The sequence below is a fragment of the Saimiri boliviensis genome, chromosome 4, assembly GCF_048565385.1.
Source record: "Saimiri boliviensis isolate mSaiBol1 chromosome 4, mSaiBol1.pri, whole genome shotgun sequence".
Taxonomy (NCBI): Eukaryota; Metazoa; Chordata; class Mammalia; order Primates; family Cebidae; genus Saimiri; species Saimiri boliviensis.
In genome coordinates, this window is record NC_133452.1 from 79072283 (window position 1) to 79093720 (window position 21438).

The 21438-nt window shown below is 43.0% G+C and overlaps 2 protein-coding genes and 1 long non-coding RNA gene across 6 annotated transcripts in view; 2 read left to right on the forward strand and 1 right to left on the reverse strand.

Annotated features, from left to right (window-relative positions):
* MDN1 (midasin AAA ATPase 1) overlaps positions 1–8653 on the forward strand; it is a 183287-nt gene extending 174634 nt beyond the window's left edge. For both annotated transcript variants that reach the window (XM_074397695.1, XM_074397696.1), the window contains exons 96-102: positions 926–1041; positions 1631–1805; positions 4143–4216; positions 4325–4439; positions 5917–5980; positions 7406–7548; positions 8342–8653. In XM_074397695.1, the coding sequence (XP_074253796.1) occupies positions 926–1041; positions 1631–1805; positions 4143–4216; positions 4325–4439; positions 5917–5980; positions 7406–7548; positions 8342–8530 (876 nt within the window). In that variant the 3' untranslated portion in view covers positions 8531–8653. The remainder of the gene's footprint in view (positions 1–925; positions 1042–1630; positions 1806–4142; positions 4217–4324; positions 4440–5916; positions 5981–7405; positions 7549–8341) is intronic.
* The window catches only part of LOC104650594 (uncharacterized), a 49351-nt gene extending 34823 nt beyond the window's left edge, over positions 1–14528 (reverse strand). For all 3 annotated transcript variants that reach the window (XR_012517244.1, XR_744181.3, XR_012517243.1), the window contains exon 1: positions 14414–14528. This is a non-coding gene — a long non-coding RNA (uncharacterized LOC104650594). The remainder of the gene's footprint in view (positions 1–14413) is intronic.
* On the forward strand, positions 14286–17202 carry LYRM2 (LYR motif containing 2). Its single transcript, XM_003922930.4, has 3 exons — positions 14286–14382; positions 15409–15549; positions 15910–17202. Exons 1-3 carry the CDS (start codon positions 14338–14340, stop codon positions 15988–15990), a joined length of 267 nt encoding a protein of 88 aa, XP_003922979.1. The 5' UTR covers positions 14286–14337; the 3' UTR covers positions 15991–17202.
* Positions 17203–21438: the final 4236 nt, after the last annotated feature.

Here is a 21438-nt window from a genome sequence, read left to right on the forward strand (position 1 = left end):
TTTTTGAGATGGAATCTCGCTCTGTTGTTCACGCTGGAGTGCTGTGGTGTGATTTCAACTCACTGCAACCTCAGCCTCCTAAGTAGCTGGAATTACAGGCACATGCCACCATACCCAACTCATTTTTTTGTATTTTAGCAGAAATGAGTTTCACAATCCTGGCCAGGTTGGTCTCAAAATCCTGACTTCAGGTGATCCGCCGGCCTTGGCCTCTCAAAGTGATGAGATTATGGGCATGAGCCATTGAGCCTGGCCCACTTTTACTTTTGAAACCTGACTCTGAAAATCCACGAGTAAGTAGCTGGATCCGTTGGTGGCAAAATTACCCATTTACATCTCCCTCCCCGTATGAAGGGTACATGTTTTACTCTTTGTAGGGGATGTGAGTAAGGCATTGATTTGGTCATGAATTCTAATAATTAACTGCCTTGTTTCATTCTTTCTCATGTAGAAGTGCGGGTTATGGGTTTGGTTGAAGGAGGGACTTTTTTCTCCTTTTTTGTTTGTGAGATGGAGTCCTACTCTGTCACCCAGGCTGGAGTGCTGTGGTGCAACCTCGGTTCCCCCAGGTTCAAGAGATTCTCCTGGCTCAGCTTCCTGTGTAGCTGGGATTGCAGGCACACGCCACCATGCCCAGCTAATTTTTTGTATTTTTAGTAGAGATGGGGTTTTACCACATTGGCCAGGCCGATCATGAACTCCTGGCCACCTCAGCCTCCCAAAGTGCTAGGATTACAGGCATGAGCCACCACCCCAGGCTGGAAGGAGAGACATTTTTAATCAAGTAAATTGCATGGTAGCTTGCTGGGAGAAGATTTAAAGTGCTTCTGTTGAGAAAGTTCATACAGGTCATTTTCTACCATCATCTTGCTAGAAGACTTGGTTGGCTGACATTCTGAGGGTAACTTAAATTTTGTTGTCACAGGAGAAGGTTGCAGCTGAGATGTGGCAGAGTTACCTGATCTTAACGGCACCTCTTTCACAACAATTATGTGAAGAGCTTCGTCTCATATTAGAACCTACCCAGGCAGCCAAGCTGAAGTAAGTTCCCCTCTAGAAGGCCTTACAGTGCCCTGGGAAGATGGCAGCTTCATCGATTCTGTTTAACTCAGCACTCCATCTGAGTAGGACTCCATCTCTAACCATTTATGGTGCCAGCTTCTCAGTTGCCTCTTCTGCCTACAGGCACCAGTGTTCCTTACCCTGTTTTCCTGTTATTATCTCTGCACAAAAGTTTCTGGGTGTCTGCATTGATCACCTTGTTCATGTTGAGTTACTCACTTGTTTAGGTGTTACTTACCTAGATCTTTTCAAAGATGTACCCAAAATCTTAGTTTTAGAATAGAAAAGAAAGAATCCAAGATTGATATTCAGTAGATTTTTGTCCTAATTTTTAAAAACATGTTTGGAAGGACCTAATTATTGCCACATACATGTCCAGTTTTTCTGGCTGGACCTCAAGAAGATCCTGGCACTCAGTCCTCGATTAACAGTAACGCTTCATTGTGCCAGGCTCCTAGTTATTTGGTGTTATTGATTTTAAGATATTATTAATGTGATTTTTGTCTCTAATGAAAATTCTCAGGAATTAAATGTTAACTAATTTTTGCCCATTTGAATCAATAAATAGAGGAGACTATCGAACTGGGAAACGACTGAACATGCGGAAAGTCATTCCATACATTGCTAGTCAATTTCGGAAAGACAAGATTTGGCTTCGAAGGACCAAGCCCAGTAAACGCCAGTATCAGATTTGTTTGGCTATTGATGACTCTTCTAGTATGGTAGACAACCATACTAAGCAGGTAAGGAAGAGAAATGTAGTGGTGGTTTGATAGGAAATTAACACCAAACCATGTTCCATGGGCCACCAGAATGCTTTCAATATGATATGGCTAAAACATTTTGAAATACTTGTTAGGCGTGTTTTGAGAATGTGATAACCATCTTTGATAAGACCTAAGATTTTCAAAAGGTCAATTTTAGGATGTCTCAGATGTGTTGGTTTCTTACTGTCGGAGATCTTTTAAATTGTTTTGTTTCTTGACCCTGCTCTTCTTACTGTCTAATTGCAGAGTAAGTAATTCTGATAGTATTTATTTTGCAGAAAATGCAACAATGTACTATTAAACTATTTAAGACTATGCAGTAATTTTGGAAAACTTTGATTTTTATTAAAATTTAATTTTTATTAAAAGTATATATATATATATCTAGGATACATTTATTTTATGTCCTAAATTATCTATAGTTATTGTTCTGTCAGTGCTAATATTAAGTTTAGGAGCCTGAACAGAATTACTTACACCTCCATTACAGATGCCAAAGAGTGTTTGTTTTTGGCAGTAATGCTGTTATACAGCAAGGGTAACAAGCAACCTAAAATTTGTATGTTCTGCTGGAAAAAGTTAATGCAGCCTCTGAACCTGGATTCCTATCCCAGTTCCATTTATTAACATGTGACTTTGGGTAACTTATTTCTTATGTATCAGTTTCATCTTCTAAAAAGTGAGGATTATATACATATATATATATATATATATATATATTTACATGCACACACAACAGTAATTATAACCTCATACTCGCAGAATTGTTATGAAGATTAAATGAAATAATATATGGAGAACACAGTTTGCTACTTCTTTTGTCATATTGCAGATGGTAATGAAATTTTCTGATACAGCTGTACAGTTTGATTTGGCTACATATATATGAATGGATTTTAAATTGCTTTTTAAAATTTGTTACCTGAAAGAGGTTACTCTTTATGTAGGTCCAAAAAAAAGAAAGAAAAATTAAATTCGCGGACCATATTTCTCAAGGGTCCCCCTCCACCCCCCCGCCTTTTTTTTTTTTTTTTTTTTGAGACAGTTTCGCTGTTTTTGCCCAGGCTGGAGTGTAATGGTGTGATCTCAGCTCACCGCAACCTCCGCCTCCTGGGTTCAAGTGATTTTCCTGTCTCGGCCTCCTGAGTAGCTGGGATTACAGGCATCCGTCACCACGCCCAGCTAATTTTGTATTTTTTACTGGAGATGGGGTTTCTCCATGTTGGTCAGCCTGGTCTCAAACTCCTGACCTCAGGTGATCCGCCCGCCTCAGCCTCCCAAAAGTGCTGGGATTACAGGCGTGAGCCACTGCGCCCAGCATTTTTTTTTTTTAAAGACAGGGTCTTGCTCTGCTGCTTAGGCTAGAGTGCAGTGGCATTATCATGACTCACTGTGGCCTCAACCTTCTGGGTTTAAGCAGTATAGTCCTCCCACTTCAGCCTCCTGAGTTTCTGGGACCAAAGGTGTATGTCACCATGACTGGCTAAATTTTTTTTTTTTTTTTTTTTTTGAGACGGAGTTTTGCTCTTGTTACCCAGGCTGGAGTGCAATGGCACGATCTCGGCTCACTGCAACCTCCGCCTCCTGGGTTCAGGCAATTCTCCTGCCTCAGCCTCCCGAGTAGCTGGGATTACAGGCACGCGCCACCATGCCCAGCTAATTTTTTGTATTTTTAGTAGAGATGGGGTTTCACCATGTTGACCAGGATGGTCTCCATCTCTTGACCTCGTGATCCACCCGCCTTGGCCTCCCAAAGTGCTGGATTACAGGTTTGAGCCACCGTGCCTGGCTTTTTTTTTTTTTTTTTTTTTTTTTAAGACAGGGTTTCACTCTGTTGCCCAGACCGGAGTGGTAGCTCACTGTAGCCTCAACTTCCTGGGGGTCAGGTGATCCTCCTACCTCAGCCTCCCAAGTAGCTGAGACCACAGATGTGGAGGGTCTTGCTGTGTTACCTGGGCTGCTCTTGAACTCCTGGACTCAAGTGATCCTCCCTCCTTAGCCTCCTAAAGTGCTGGGATTATAGGTGTGAGGTACCACGCCTGGCCCTACTTGTTATTCAATGTCTACAGCAGACCATTCCTATCAGTGTAATGGATTCTAGGTTTCAACATTTATGGTACCAGGCAGAGCATAAGGCCATGAAAGCCTCAGGGTTGGTTGTGACTATAATAACCTTACTGATGTTATTCCTCTACTTGCCGAACAAAAAAAAACAATGTTTTCTGTGGGAATCTGGATGCAAAAAAAAAAGTTGAGAGGCTCTGGTTTAGAGGATGTTCTGATTCCTGAAATCATTAACTTTCTAATTCACAGCTTGCATTTGAATCTTTGGCTGTGATCGGAAATGCTCTAACCCTCCTGGAAGTGGGTCAGATTGCAGTGTGTAGGTAAGGTTGCCTTTAATTCCACTGTGAGAACTTTTCACAACCTGTTTGGTTATTTTGATCACATAGCAAACAAATAACTCCTGTTGTATTTGGTTTTCCGCCCCCAAGTTTTGGAGAATCTGTAAAGCTGTTACACCCATTTCATGAACAGTTCAGTGATTACTCTGGGTCCCAGATTCTACGTCTCTGCAAATTCCAACAAAAGAAAACCAAGATTGCTCAGGTATGAGAATGAAATAAAATGTCTTCTGCATAGTTATTTTTAAATTGGTGTAGATAGGAGGGAGAACTTTTTTTTTTTTTTTTGAGACAGCATCTCATTCTGTCACCCAGGCTAGAGTGCAATGGCACCATCGTAACTCACTGTAGCCTCAAACTCCTGGGCTTAAGCAGTCCTCTCACCTCAGCCTCCCTAGTAGCTAGGACTACAGGCCTGTGCCACCATGTCTGGCTAATTTTTATTTTTTGTAGGAACAGGGTCTCACTTTGTTGCCCAGACTGTTCTCAAATTCCAGGGGTCAAGTGTTGCTCCCTTCTTGTCCTCCCAAAGTGTTGGGATTACCATCATGCTAGGCTGACAAACCATCCCCCAACCCATCCAATACAGACTTAGGACAGGGATAGTCCTAAACACAGCCTGTGTACCACTGGAATAGAAGCTTCCTTGGCATCCATTATAAAACAAGATGTGACTTTTTCTCAGTTCCTCAAAGATCACTTGACTTCGCATCATCATTTTCTGGCTCCCTGCTTTTTTTGCTGAGTAGTTCAGAACATTCTGCAAAACCAACCCCATCTCCCATACCCTTATCAGGTGGGCCAAGATGTATTTTTCTCCCTTATTAAGCCTAGAGAAGAAATGATATAACGTCAGTGACTTTTTGAGGATAGCACAAGTTCAAAACAGAGCATGGGATTGTATTTCTCCTGGGTCCTGCTCTGATTCAATCTGCTTTCTCTAGGCTGCCCTGGACATTTTATATTTTCTGGCCTTCTCTTTTGCTCATTTCTTTTCTGTTCTTGAAAGAAGATAGCTGTTTGGTTTATTTGAGGGGGTTATTGACTTCTTATGTCCTAGGGAAGCACTTCTTTTCCTTTGGGGTTTCTTCCAGAACTCTAAGTGGGTTATATGTTAATGAAACATGTCTCACCTGTGCTTGAGAATGCATGTATCATCTAGGCATGATGGCTCACACTTGTAATCCCAGCTTGAGGCCAGCGGTTCAAAATCAGCCTCGTCAACATAGTGAGAGCTCATCTCTACAAAAGACAAAATATTATCCACATGTGGTGGCACATACCTATAGTCCTAGGTACTTGGCTGTAGGCTGAGGCAGAGCCCAGGAATTGAGGCCACAGTGAGGTGAGATCATGCTACTACACTGCAGCCTGGATGACAGAATGAGACCGTGTCTCAAAACACAATTAAAAAAAAACAAACAAACAAAGAATGTATGTAACCAAGGATCCTCCTTTTAGCTTCTGGGCTGAGCCACTTTCAGGCTGCTTGGTGCCAGGGGGCTGTAGGATCCTCCTTTTTAAACTACATATGGCCAGAAGGGACAAATAGTTGATGGTCTATAAGCCTGAGGTGGTTATCTGATGATCACTTCAGTGTCAGAAATACCGTCAGTCTCTTTGATAACGGGAAGAGAGCATTTAAATAGTTTTCTAATTATCTATTTCTGGTTCTGGTTTAGTTTCTAGAGTCTGTCGCCACCATGTTTGCAGCTGCTCGGCAGCTCTCACAGAACATTAGTCCAGGTGAGCTGCATGCCTTCCTCTTCATTAACAAAATGCTTTCCTGTACTCTGTATTCCCAAGCTGCCTGCTTCAGCTCACTACCCCTGTCACCATGTTCTAACAGGTATGCTCCACAGGAAAAGATATAAGTCAATGGAGCTGGTGGAATTTATTCATTCATTCAGAAATATTTAGAACCTGTACGCATGCGGCTTATAATCAATGGGAGATCTAGACACTAACTAGTATATAAACATTCGATAAGAGTTTAGAGTTGTGAGAGAAAGAAGCAAGGTGTGTGGAATTAAATATAAAGACTACAGTTGACCCTTGAATACCACAGGTTTATCTCTACTGCTCAGGTCTACTTACACATGGAGTTTTTCCAACCAAAAGTGGATTGAAAATTCAGTATTTGAGGGATGCGAAACCCGAGTATATGGAGGACCAACTTTTCATATATGCGGGTTCTCCAGGGCCATCTCTAGGCTTAAATATGTGTGTATGCTGGTATACTAGGGGTGGGGGATAGGTGTTCTGAAACCAGTCCCCTTCGAGTACTTTATTCTCTAATATTTTAATAAGAGAGGAAAGTAGAGAAAGACATAATTTAAAAACCAGTTAATCCAACCACATTTACTTTGGGGGTTCGAAACATGCCCATTCTTCAGTCTTTTCCAAAAATCTCTCAGTGTCCTCAGTGTATCATGCAGAAGCTTCAGTTTTTGATGGAAGGAAGTCATTCACACCCCTCAACATCTGCTACAGCACCCATCCTCAACTCAAGTACTATATAATCTTTATCTGGAAACACTATGTAGCAAAAATTTTAAAACATCTTATTTACTGTTGAGTGGTTCCTTTCTATTTGTTTTTGTTTAAACAAGTCAAATTTCAAGGGGAAAAAAAATACAGAAATTATGTACAAGGAGTTAACAGAAATCTAAAGGTGATTATTCTGTGTGATGACAAATTTGGAAGACATAGTTCCAGGTTTCTGATTTGGGTGCTTTCTTCTAATGGCCTACTCGGTACTATCATTTTTAAAATTAATAGCCATAAACAAGTGTTTTAATTCTCATCTACAGTGTGTTGCTCTATAATTGACGTTGAGCTGAACTTAACATTTTCTGAAGCACTATTGAGAAACTCTGCTGTACTGACAGCAGCTTACTTAGTATACCTTATTATGCCTTGTCTCTTGACTCAAGCGTCCTAAAGGATAGATCTCATTAGAGGTCCCTCATGTTTGCGCCCAGAATTCATCAGCTTTAGAAGTCTGTTTAGCTTTAATAGTACAGAGAAAGCCTACACTAATATGGCGAAGTCTGTTTAGCTTTAATAGTACAGAGAAAGCCTACACTAATATGGCCTACTTCAGGTAGTTTGAGTTACTAAAAATGGATGTCCATTTTATTCCCTTGTTTCCTCTTATATGGTCTACAGAAACTGCACAACTCCTCCTGGTAGTCTCTGATGGGCGAGGCCTTTTCCTTGAGGGCAAAGAAAGAGTCCTGGCAGCAGTTCAGGCTGCCCGGAATGCCAACATCTTTGTCATCTTTGTTGTGTTGGACAATCCCAGTTCACGGGTGAGTGACTACTAAACGCCACCTCTTCGAGAGATGAAGTGGGGATTCCCTTCAACCTGTTTAATCTGCAATAAGGTCTGGATCACTTAGACATATAGGGAACTCCCAGCATTCATAGTACCATTGTAGGCACTCAATTAATCTTTGCAATAAACCAGTGAGGTTTAGGGATCATGATTCCCACTTCACACTGAAGAACTGAAACACATAGAGGTTAGGTAATGAGTGGGAGAGCCAAGATTTCAGAATGACCATCCTCTTGGGTCATCTTTTCCTTCTATGCAAAGTCAGTGCAGGTATTACAGCCTTGATAATGGGTACTGACAACTTTGAAATGGAGATCAGGTGTTTCTACACTTAAACTTAGGTCTCAGCAGCCCTCCTCACAGCAGGAAGCATTAATCATCTTAGTGAAATATGCCGACAGGGCAGTTCTGTTCCAGGGAAGCACTGTGTCTGCAGGTCACATTAAGGCCTTGATAGCAAAGTAAAGATTTAATGTGAATGATTCCAAGTAGACGATGGGGAAACACCACTGTAGGGAAAGTAGATTTTTCTGTCTATCCCTTTTCCTTTTTTTCATCAGTGTCCCTCCTCCTTGAAGGGCACTCAAAAAGAGATCTACCTCCTTCTTAGCAGAGTTCTGAAAATTCTTTTTTACTTAGTAATAAAAGCTAGGTTCATATGCAGGAATAAAACACAGAAAGAGACATAAAAGTTGTCAGCAAAAGAGCTAGCTAAGGATGCTGCTTTAATCACTGCCTCTTCATTTCAAATTGCCTTTTGTTGACAGGATTCTATCTTGGACATTAAAGTACCGATATTTAAAGGACCTGGAGAGATGCCTGAAATCCGATCCTACATGGAAGAGTTCCCATTCCCATACTATATCATTCTACGAGATGTAAACACACTTCCTGAGACACTCAGCGATGCCCTCAGACAGTGGTTTGAGTTGGTGACAGCCTCTGATCACCCATAGAACAGAAAGAGTCCAAAGTGAGACTTAACCGTGGTCAGAAGGCCACATTCCTTACCCAGGTGCTCCCTTTCGGACAACTACAAAAAATTTTATTGTAATATATATTTTTATTTTACAACATGATCTTATAGCCTATAGAACACTCTCTGGCTCCCTGCTTTGCCTGGGCTAAGGTTTTTATAACAAACCTGGAAGCAGCAGCTGCAGCAGCAGCAGGTGCCTGAACTGGTAACTGGAAGAGATAGGAGTTCAGGTACCTGATGCTGCAGTGGGCTTGGAAGCCCTGGCCTGGGAGGAGGTCATACCCCACCGTTGGAGCCCAGCTGCTTGTTTTCCTTTGCAGGGGACCTGGGCACCTGTGCCTTGAGGAGACGCTGCCAGGAGCATGGGATTTTGACAGTCCTTTGTATAAAGGATTAAGGGGAGCTAGCTGCCCTTTTGACCCTGCTCTAAGCTCTGCCTTGCCAAGCCCACAATGTGTACCCAAAAGCTGTCAAGTGGCTGAGACAGTTGCAGTTTCTGGAGAGTATGAGGGTGTGTTTACTGTGAAAGGAACTACCTTCTCTTAGAGGGTAGGAAAGTGTGGTATGTGTGTGTGTTCTTATAAAGCAACCGGACATTATTAGAAGCCCAAGTAATCCATAAAAACGATCCTTGGGCTGTGTAAAAACAAACTGGCTTTTCAGTATCCTCTTTCACATGTGCTGCTTCGGGAGACTATGCAATGATGGAAAGGTGATTGCCCCTTTATTTCATTCAGTGCCATGGTTCCTGTTGTTGTAGTAATTTATTTGTTTAGTTCATCTTTTTTTTTTTTCTTAATGGTTAAGGGGAAGAGTCATTCCTCACACTGCTTTCAAGCTGAACTGAGCCAGTTTCATTCTGGGAAAGAAACACTATCCAGAAGAACTCACTCAGTAGCTCCGTCTATTTTTTCCAGTCAAAAGAAACTGATTTTTAGGCAGTTTTTACTTGGCCAGAAAGCAGCACTTGAATACTTGAAACTGTGTGCTCTGTTCTACTTAATGTTCTGTCAGAATGTTCTTCTTTTGTAGGCAATATGTCATGATGTAATTGTCTATCCCCCTGTCTGTTTCCAAGTTACACTGTGAAGTCTGCCACCCTTTTGAGGTGGTCATCAAAGACACAGATTGCCTGTTGTTTAACCAAGTGTCCCAAAGCATGTACCTGAAGTTATATCATTATTTTTTATTCTAAAAAGCTATGCAGCTTATATTCTGAAAACTATTAAAACATATACCACTGTTGATATAATTTGTAACTATTCTTAATGAAAGATGACAGGATTGTAAAAGGTATGCTATGGGATTGATCTCTGCTGGATTAGTAAGCTGTTAATAGTTAATGCTGTGCTAACAAGACCTCCAACTTAAATGTTGCTCTTACTACAAGGGTTGATTTCTCATTTGCATTTATGTCCATGGTAGCCTGAGCTATAATATGCTGGCTTTGCGGTAGAATGAAAAGGGTGAGTTGATGGAGCCATGCAATGGCTTGTAAAGATTCTCCTCTATAAGTGATGTCATATCTACACACATTTCATTGGCTCAAGTCCTCCATGGGGCAGGGAGTTTAATCTTCCAGTAGGATTGAGTCTGGGAGGGAAAGACACCAATACTATGACAATGCTGCAATCTATTATATCTGCCTTTGGAAGCTCCATCTTAGATAGAACTCCCAAACCGGAGTGCCCAGAGTGATTCCCTTGGCCCTGGGTTGGCTCATGAGATCAGGGACAGTAGGGATTCCAGGAAGCAGGAACCCAAGAGTGCCATTTTCAACTTGTGCTCCCAACAGGGCTTGCAGGAGTAGAGATAAATTAATCTATCATGTTAATAGTTCATATTCGTGCCATCCTGCCCATCCCCCCAGGCCTTGGCCAAATAGGTAAGTTCTGATATTTAACGAATGGACAGCAGAACACAAATGTCCTCCATTGTGTCTCAAAAATCTCACTTTGGGGCTAGGCGCGGTGGCTCACCCCTATAATCCCAACACTTTGGAAGGCAGAGGTGGGTGGAGCCCTTGAGGTCAGGAGTTTGAGACCAGCCTGGCCAATATGGTGAACCCCATCTCTACTAAAAATACAAAAAATTAGCTGGGTGTGGTAGTATGTGCCTGTAATCCCAAGCTACTGGGGAGGCTGAAGCCAGAGAACTACTTGAACCAGGAGGCAGAGGTTGCAGTGAACTGAGATCACACCACTGCACTCCAGCCTCGGTGACAGAGCAAGACTCTGAACAACAACAAAATCTCACTTTGGACAACTTAACCACTCCCGTAGCCTCAACCATCATTGAAGCTAAAAGACTAAAATTCTCCAACCAGGGGTCCAGGAAGTCTACTCTTTGGTATTCTCAATTATATTCAGACATCTGTTGGAGCTACATTTAGGCAATAGACTCTTCAAAGACACACATTCAAAAATGTCACTCTGTTCTAATTCTCCTATCCCAAACGTTCCTTCAACATTCCCCATATGCAGTGACTACTCCAACAAGCACCCTGTTCACAAACTTGGAGCTTAACCTATACATCTGCTTTACTTCCTTCTCCATTTCTATCCATACCCCAATCAAATTAATCATCTTGTCCAGTCTGACTTCAGGACATCCTATCCTATTCCGCACCCCCTCCTGCCCGCCCCCATTCCATTGTGACTGGGGCTCTTTTAATCTCTAGCAGGGACTCCTTCAGTGGTATCCTGACCAGTAACTTGTTTTTGCTTGCTTCGCTTCATCCTACATACAACATCCAAGATCTTTCTAAAAGTTCTCTAGCTGAAAATCCCTTCAGAGCTCCCCGTTGTAAAGAGGGTAATACTCAAGCTTCTTCACGTGACCTATGAGGCTCTTGCCTGTCCCTTCTCTCCCAGTATCCCTGCCAGTGTTCCATGTGTTGTCTGGAATCCTCTTGTTGACTTTGCTTTTCTGGCAAATACCTAGCTCAGACAAGCCCTCCAGGAGGAATGATTTCCCACAGTATGAACCGCAACATTATTTGTTAGCACTATATTGAACTTAAGAGGTTTTCCTGCCCAAAGCGTGAGTCTGAGCAAGGAGCATATGTGACTGACGACAGCATTGCCAGTGTCATGAGTTTTTTTTGTGTTTTTTAATGGAGCTTTGCTCTTGTTGCCCAGGCTGGAGTGCAATGGTGTGATCTCCGCTCATTGCAACCTCTGTCTCCCAGGTTCAAGCAATTCTGCCTCAGCCTCCCGAATAGCTGGGACTACAGGTGTGCACCACCAGTCCCGGCTAATTTTTTGTATTTTTAGTAGAGACAGGGTTTCACCATATTGGGCAGGCTGGTCTTGAACTCCTGACCTCAGGTGATGCACCTGCCTTGGCCTCCCAAAGTGCTGGGACTACAGGCCTGAGCCAACGCACCTGGCCTGAGTGTCTCTTGATGGGAAGAAGAAATAATGTAAAAATGTGTTTTCTCACATATTAATTTATAGATTCAGCACTATTTCAAAATTCCAATCAAGATCACAAGATGATTTGGAGGGAAATTTTACAAAACATTTCTAAAGGTTATAGAGAACAATACTAACAGATTTTTTTTTAACAAGAAACAAGTTTTGCCAGATAATAAAAACATACATATAAGACAAAAATTAAAAACTCAACCCATCTAAGATGAAACAATTCTGGATTACTCAGACCCTAAATGAATTTACTATACAGCCAAAAAGACATCCATTATAAAGCCCAGAAAAAGAAGTGAATTATGTAATAAATGATACTGATACAGCTTAACATCTAGAAATTAGATCCACATGATGCTGTAAACCAAAGTAAATTCTAGATGGAGTAAATATTTTAAAAATAATGAAACTTTAAAAAATGAATTACAAAGGTCTGAATGGGAAATGAAAAGCCTCAAAAGGCACAAAAATACCTGTGATTGTATAGATAAAATTTCTGTATGTATAAAGAAATGACAAAAACAAAATATAGAGCCCATATAAAAGAATAAAAGTCCTCATCATTAACAGATCCAAGTCATGAGCAATTCACAAATCAGTATAACTAAAAATGGCGAGGGGTATTTAACTTCTCTCATACTTTTTAAAAGTTAGCAATGACATATCAATGCTAATGTATTAGACAAAGTTGGACAAATATATTACTGACAATGTGGTCATGCAGTTAGCATCATTCATACAATGCCTGGTGAAGTTCAAAAGAGCAATGATTAGAGTTCATACGTGTTCCAGGTCCTGTTCTCAGTACATTACAGGTACACAACTGAGGTAGATGCTGTATTTCACTTTACAGGGGAGTTAACAGGCCAGGAGAGGGTAAATAGCCAGAACACAGCTAGGAAGAGGGAGTCCCAGGATGCCAACAGGCAGGCAAGCAAGTACTCAGTAAACAGCAATTGAATGAACACTTGGTACTATTTTAATTTGATACAAAACTATTTGGAAAATTAATACGGCAAAGATTTGCTAACTCCACTTTTAGTGACTTAACCTAAAGGCATGTGGTGTGTATTGTGGGAAAGATAAAACAGTTACAGGGAAAGAAAAGCAAAAGCCTGAGGCTTAGGGATGGTTATGCTCCTCCTTATGAAAAGTGCTTAAAACTGCAGTGGGGGCCAGGTGAGGTGGCTCAGGCCTGTAATCCCAGCATTTTGGGAGGCCGAGGCGGGCGGGTCATGAGGTCAGGAGTTTAAGGCCAGCTGGACCAACATGGTGAAACCCCGTCTCTAATAAAAGTACAGAAAAATTAGTCGAGTGTGGTGGCGCACGCCTGTAATCCCAGCTACTCAGGAGGCTGAGGAACGAGAATTGCTTTAACTCAGGAGACAAAAGTTGCAGTGGGCCGAGATAGTGCCACTGCACTCCAGCCTGAGTGACAGAGCAAGACTTCGTCTCAATAACAAACAAAACAAAAAACCCCGCAGTGGGGCAGCCATTCAAAGCTTTGTTTCAAAGGATCATGAAGTTCACTGCTCCGGGAAAACGCTTGTATTTGAAAAGAAGAGGACGAAAACAGAGAGAGACGCACTCCAAGGCTATTCATATTGCCAAATCTTTCCTGTCTCACCACCACAATCCCTGTCCCTCAGACAAACCTCTAGAAGCTGAGCCAACCTCTGTTCTGCTTTCTCAAGACTTGTGCCAAGTGGGATCAAATCAAGTACTGCCAAAAGAACATTCAAATACTTTTCCCCCTCTTTGCCCACACACAAAAGACTTTTTTCCAAGACAGTCTCGCTCTGTCGCCCAGGCTGGAGTGCAGTGGTGCAGTTTCGGCTCACTGCAACCTCCATGTCCCGGGTTCAAACAATTCTCCTGCCTTAGCCTCACGAGGTGCTGGGATTACAGGCGTCCGCCACCACGCCGGGCTGTTTTTTCTATTTTTTGGCAAAAACGGGGTTTCACCATGGTGGCCAGTCTGGTCTCAAACTCTTGACCTCAGGTAATCTGCCCGCCTCGGCCTCCCAAAGTGCTTGGATTTGCAGACCTGAACCGCCGCGCCCGGCCTCCTCCTCTTTCATTTGATGAACTCTCTTTACCAAGAACCGTGCCAAGTGCCCTTTCTTTCGTTATCACAACGACCCTATAAGGCACTGTATCCCATTTTACCGACGAGAAAACTTCAGCCAGCGCAGTCCATAACCTGCCCCAAACCCTAGGGCCTCAGTCCCGAGACCGCGCGCTCTCAGAGACAAACCACCCGGCCGTTCCCAGGAAACCAGGCTCGTCACACCCCCTGGTCGGAACCCCCACTTCCGCTCCTGCGCGCTGAGGCTCCGGCGGACCGCTGGCGGACATGGCCGCTTCCCGCTTCCCCCCAGCGACGCTAACATTAAAGCAGGTGAGGTTCTCTGCCTTCCAGAGCGGCTTACCTGGGTCTCAGCGCCGGGATTCTCCATCTACCCTCCATCCAACGGGGCGAGCTCCGGCATCCTGACGCAGCGCGCGCCTTCTGATATTAGCCCGACGCCTGCGGGGCGGGGCTTCGCGCCGCGGAGGCCTGTGGGAGGCAAGAGCCGCTTACTCGGTTTGGTGTGGTCGCGTCAGGTGCGCTAGGTGCTTGATTTCCTCAAGTACCGGCGCCCCTGCTATTACTCAGTGCAGCTGTCAGTTGCACTGAGCTGTGGCAAACGGCAAATGAGATTACCAAAGATTTGAACAGCTTAATTTAGAAGAAGTGCTGTCGTCAACGTGTGTGTGTGTGTGTGTGTGTAGACAGAGTCTCACTCTGTCGCCCAGGCTGGAGTGCAGTGGCCACATCTCCGCTCACTGCAACTTCCGCCTCCCAGGTTCAAGCGAGTCTCCTGCCTTAGCCTCCTGAGTAGCTGGAATTACAGGCGCGCGCCACCACGCCCAGCTAATTTTTGTCTTTTTAGTAGAGATGGGAGTTTCACCATGTTGGTTAGGCTGGTCTCAAACTCCTGACCTCGTGATCTGCCCGCCTCGGCCTCCCAAAGTGCTGGGGTTACAGGCATGAGCCACCGCGCCTGGCCGATTTTTTAATTGTTCTTAGGTTTCACAGAGGAGTAAGCAAAAAGATCAGATGAACCTCGTGATGCTTTCTTTAAAACATGTTTTTGAGACAGGGCCTCACTCTCGCCCAGGCTGAGTGCAGTGGAGCAATCAAGGCTTACCGCAGCTTACACCTGCTGGGCTCAGGTGATCCTCCCATCTTGGTCTCCTGAAGTCCTGGGATTACAGGCCTGAGCCACTGCACCTGGCAAAAAAAAAAAAAAAAAAAAAAGTCTTTGCTTTTTTTTTTAATTGACCAATGAGAAGGAGTCTGGTTACAGCTTGTTTGCTGAAATAGAACCTTCCAGGCTGGCGATTGTGCAGTAGGAATTGATATTTCTCCTCTCTTTTACAGTTCATAAGAAGGCAACAAGTTCTTCTCCTCTACAGAAGGATTTTGCAAACAATTCGGCAAGTTCCAAATGATTCTGATCGCAAATACCTGAAAGATTGGGCAAGGGAAGAATTCAAAAGAAACAAAAGTGCCACCGAAGAGGTGAGAACAAAATCATGGTGAGGACAGACCCTAATTCTTTTAATTGTTCAGTGAATTTTTTTTTTAAATTTAGCAGACATCTTGGAATATAATGCCACTGAGCTGGCATAGCTTGATCATTGCTTGTAATGTTACCGATTTTAAATGATATTTTAAAATTTGATATAGCTGTATCTGTACTCTTCAACATCATCACTGGACTTTTATATTATGTATTATATATGTGGAACTCTTTTGGCTTTCCTAAAAGGCAGCAGTTCCAATACCTAGTATTGGTTCTTGATTTTAACAAATAATATGGTATAGCTATACCTTGTTTAACCAGGTAAAACAGTAACCAGATTTCACTTTATTCTACAGGACACAATCCGGATGATGATTACACAAGGCAATATGCAGCTCAAAGAGTTAGAAAAAACACTTACTTTAGCAAAATCTTAACAACTATAGCATTATTCTCAAGAATTTTCAAAGTCTCCATGTGTTTTGTTGCATTTAGGATTAAAGATGGACAGCACAAAGCCCAGTCTTACTATTTGTATGTACAGTATTTGCTGCATTTTGGAAATGTTTATGGATGTCTCCGCAGTTTTTAAAAGAAGCAAAAACCGGCCTGGCGCGGTGGCTCAGGCCTGTAATCCCAGCACTTTGGGAGGCCGAGGCGGGTGGATCACGAGGTCAAGAGATCGAGACCATCCTGGTCAACATGGTGAAACTCCGTCTCTACTAAAAATACAAAAATTAGCTGGGCATGGTGGCGCATGCCTGTAATCCCAGCTACACAGGAGGCTGAGGCAGGAGAATTGCCTGAACCCAGGAGGCGGAGGTTGTGGTGAGCCGAGATCGCGCCATTGCACTCCAGCCTGGGCAACAAGAGTGAAACTCCGTCTCAAAAAAAAAAAAAAAAAAACAACGGCCGGGCGCGGTGGCTCAAGCTTGTAATCCCAGCACTTTGGGAGGCCGAGGCGGGTGGATCACGAGGTCAAGAGATCGAGACCATCCTGGTCGACATGGTGAAACCCCGTCTCTACTAAAAATACAAAAAATTAGCTGGGCATGGTGGCACGTGCCTGTAATCCCAGCTACTCAGGAGGCTGAGGCAGGAGAATTGCCTGAACCCAGGAGGCGGAGGTTGCGGTGAGCCGAGATCGCGCCATTGCACTCCAGCCTGGGTAACAAGAGCGAAACTCTGTCTCAAAAAAAAACAAAAAACAAAAAACAAAAAAAAAACAACAACAAAAAAAAAACAAAACAAAACAAAAAAAGAAGCAAAAACCACTAACAAATGGCCAGTTAGTACATAAAAAGATGCTGGACATAATCATTAGGGAAGTGTAAATCAAAACTAAGAGGCGGGGTGCAGTAGTTCACGCTTGCAATCTCAGTACTTTACAAGGCCAAGGTAGGTGGATCACTGGAGGTCAGGAGTTAGAGACCAGCCTGGCCAACATGGTGAAACCTTATCTCTACTAAAAAGTACAAAAATTAGCGTTGCGTGGTGATGCATGCCTATAGTCCCAGCTACTCGGGAGGCTAAGGCAGGAGAATCACTTGAACGCAGGAAGCAGAGGTTACAGTGAGCTGAGATCATGCCATTGCACTTCAGCCTGGGTGACAGAGTGAGATTCCATCTCCAAAAAAAAAAAAAGAAAACTCACAACTATGAATTTATCACTTCATTCACTAGAATGGCTGTAATAAAAAAGAAAAATAATAACAAGTGTTGAAGATGTGCAGAAATTGGAACCCTTATACATTGCTGGTGGGAATGTAAAATGGTGCAGCCACTTCAGGAAACAGACTGTCAGTTCCTCAAAAGATGAAACAGAGCTGCTGTATGATTTAGCAATTCTACCTCTAGGCCCATAACCATTAATTGGCAGTAAAAAGAAACAAAGGACTGATATATGCTAATCATGGATAAACCTTAAAAACATTAAGTGAAAGAAGCCAGTCACAAAAGATCATGATTCCATTTAAACGAAATGTCCAGAATAGGCGGAAAGATTAGTGGTTGCCTAGGCTGGCTGTAGGTAGAATGGAGTAACTGCTAATGGGTGTAGGGTTTCTTTTCAGGGTGATGAAAATATCCTACAGTTAGCTTATGGTGTAGGTTGCACAACTCTGAATATACTCAAATCCACTGAATTGTACATTTTAAATATTATATAAATTGTATCTCAATAAAGCTTTTATAAAAAACTCTTGGCCGGGCACGGTGGCTCACGCCTGTAATCCCAGCACTTTGGGAGGCCGCGGCGGGTGGATCACGAGGTCAAGAGATCGAGACCATTCTGGTCAACATGGTGAAACCCCGTCTCTACTAAAAATACAAAAAAATTAGCTGGGCATGGTGGCACGTGCCTATAATCCCAGCTACTCAGGAGGCTGAGGCAGGAGAATTGCCTGAACCCAGGAGGTGGAGGTTGCGGTGAGCCGAGATCGCGCCATTGCACTCCATCCTGGGTAACAAGAGCAAAACTCCGTCTCAAAAACAAACAAACAACAACTCTTAGATGTAGGACTGAGAGTATACTGACATTAGGAGATACCCTGGAACTTTGTTGCAAAATCCTGTATTATCCCTGAGGGTTGCTCAGATAATGTTCTTCACATGTGTCATGGTTTGACAGAGGACTTGTCAAAAAGATCACCACTGGGAATCTAGATCCCAGTTGGGAAGGGAAGGAGCAGCTTAATGAGCACATTGAAGCACTTACCAGAAAGAAAAGGGAAGACTTCTGGATGAAACCTCTGTGAGTACCTTAACATTCACATGGAAGAAGTAAAAAAAATTAAAATTCTGGGTGCAGGGCCGGGTGCGGTGGCTCAAGCCTGTAATCCTAGCACTTTGGGAGGCCGAGGCGGGTGGATCACAAGGTCGAGAGATCGAGACCATCCTGGTCAACATGGTGAAACCCCGTCTCTACTAAAAATACAAAAAATTAGTTGGGCATAGTGGTGCGTGCCTGTAATCCCAGCTACTCAGGAGGCTGAGGCAGGAGAATTGCCTGAACCCAGGAGGCGGAGGTTGCGGTGAGCCGAGATCGCGCCATTGCACTCCAGCCTGGGTAACAAGAGTGAAACTCCGTCTAAAAAAAAAAAAAAAAAAAAAAAAATTCTGGGTGCAGTTCTCAAAGGACAGGAAAAAAACAGAATTTGAAGAATATGTCAGAGATAAATACATTACAACCAAAGTTGACCTTGGGGCACTTTTGAAGGAGACCTAATTTATAATTCAGTGAAAGATGTGAAAGTGAAAGCTGGTGGAAGATGCTGGAATCATTCAGTTCTGAATACTGAAGTCTTCTGTTCATCAACAGAACAGCGCTAAGAAGTTAATTTAAGAATCTGACCAGCACCTGAAAGATATAGACATCATTTTGCAGAATGATAAATGGTGTCCAGCACTGGACTGCGCCTGAGGAGAGGCATAAACTCAATGTGGATATTGATGACCCGGGCTATCACACTCCACCTCTACTACCTTCCTGAGCTTCAGAGCCCACAAGACAATAATTCTGAATACTGTTCTATGGGAGTAATCTACTAATTCAAAATGCTTGCCTGAGCCAATTTTCAGTTGTTTATGTAGATAAGTATTAGTAAACTTACTGCAAAATGATCTGACAAACAGGAGGAGCATTTGTGATGCTTCTGAACAGAGAACACTTTGGAAGTATTTTTCTTTGTGTGACATGATCGATATACTCAAATGCAGGCTATCTAGTAAATCTAAAATCTTAAAACTCAAATCATCCTTTTATGGGTGTGGAATTAGTGATTTAATGATGCTCTTCCTAACGGTGTGCATGGAAAGGTTTTTGTTAAAGAGTGTATGTGGTTTGCATTTGCAAGATGCAGATAGCACAGATTCCAAGAAAACCTAGTTTTCTGTTTTTTTTTTTTTTTTTTTTTTTTTTTTTTTTTTTGAGACGGAGTTTCGCTCTTCTTACCCAGGCTGGAGTGCAATGGCACGATCTCGGCTCACCGCAACCTCCGCCTCCTGGGTTCAGGCAATTCTCCTGCCTCAGCCTCCTGAGTAGCCGGGATTACAGGCACGTGCCACCATGCCCAGCTAATTTTTTGTATTTTTAGTAGAGACGGGGTTTCACCATGTTGACCAGGATGGTCTCGATCTCTCGACCTCGTGATCCACCCGCCTCGGCCTCCCAAAGTGCTGGGATTACAGGCTTGAGCCACCGCGCCCGGCTTCCTGTTTGTTTTAAAGCAGGTAAGTCTGGCTGTGGTGGCTTAGCTGCTTTGGGAGGCTGAAGTGGGAGGATCGCTTGAATCCAGGAGTTCTTTAACAGCCTGAGCAACATAGTGGGACCCTGCCTCTATAAAACATTAAAAAATTAGCTGGGCAAGATGGCATGTGCCTGTAATTCCAGCTACTCAGGAGGCTGAGGTGGAAGGATTGCATTTAGCCCAAGACGTTGAGGCTGCAGCGAGCCATGAACATGCCACTGCACTTCAGCCTAGGAACAAAGCAAGACCCTCCCTCCCCCCACACAAAAAAACTAAAACACTGAAAACTGAATAATCTGTCAGAGGTGGAAATTACTGGATGTGCTTTTACCTTCATCTCTAAAGAACAATTTAATTTGTTCACTTACATGCTTTGTTTATCTCCTCTGAATTGTAGACCAATCTTGTTGGTTAACCTAAGGGGATTTATTTAGCAATTTATTCTCAGGTATGGAGACACGGTCATTATGAAGTTGGTCTGAATTGAACTGCCAGTGATTTTTATGGAGGAATGAAAAGACAAAAAAGGGTGAAACACACTTTATTCATCATGAAGCAACATTTATCGGTACTCTGGATTAGACAACAAATTACTTTCTAGATGTTTCTTGAAAATTGTACTTCTGTTTGAATGTTAAACTTCTGTTCCTAAAGTTTAAGATGTTTGAATGTCAGTTTATATATTTGAACCACAATAAATCGATCCTCTTATATTAAAAATTTAAATACAGAAGCTTTGTAGCATAAGAAGTAGCTAAAGCTATTTATTATATAAATATTAACTGCCCATGTTATTCCCCCCTTTTAAAATGTGCCATCAGGGCCTGGCGTGGTGGCTCATGCCTGCAGTCCCAGCATTTTGGGAGGCCGAGGTGGGTGGATCATGAGATCAAGAGATCGAGACCATCCTGGTCAACATGGTGAAACCCCGTCTTTACTAAAAATACAAAATTAGCTGGGCATGGTGGCACCTGCCTGTAATTCCAGCTACTCAGGAAGGCTGCCTCAGTTTGAACCTGACAGGCAGAGGTTGCAGTGAGCCAAGATCACACCACTGCACTCCAGCCTGGATGGGGTCCACAGTGAGACTCCATCTCAAAAAAAAAAAAAAAAAAAAAAAAAGTAAAAATGTGCCATCAAGTTAAAAGTGTTAAATTCATGGTACAAGCATTACCATAGATGTGCCTGCAAGGAACACAGATGACTTTTTTTTGAGACATGGTCTCTGTCACACAGTTGGAGTGTGGTGGCTTGAACATGGCTCATTGCAGCCTCAACCTCCCAGGCTCAACCGATCGACCACAGGCATGTACCACCATGTCTGGCTAATTTTTTTAATTTTTTTTTTGTAGAAGAGGGGAATCTCACTTTGTTGTCAGGCTAGTCTCAATCTCCTGGACTCAAGCAATCCACCTGCCTCAGTGCCCAAAGTGCTGGGATTACAGGTGTGAGCTTTTTTTTTTTATTCTTTTTCATATGGAGTCTCCCTCTGTCGACAGGCTGGAGTATGCAGTGGCATGATCTCAGCTCACTGCAACCTCTGCCTCCTGGGTTCAAGAGATTCTCCTGCCTCAACCTCCCAAGCAGCTGGGATTATAGGTGCACGCCACCACATCCGGCTAATTTTTGCAATTTTAG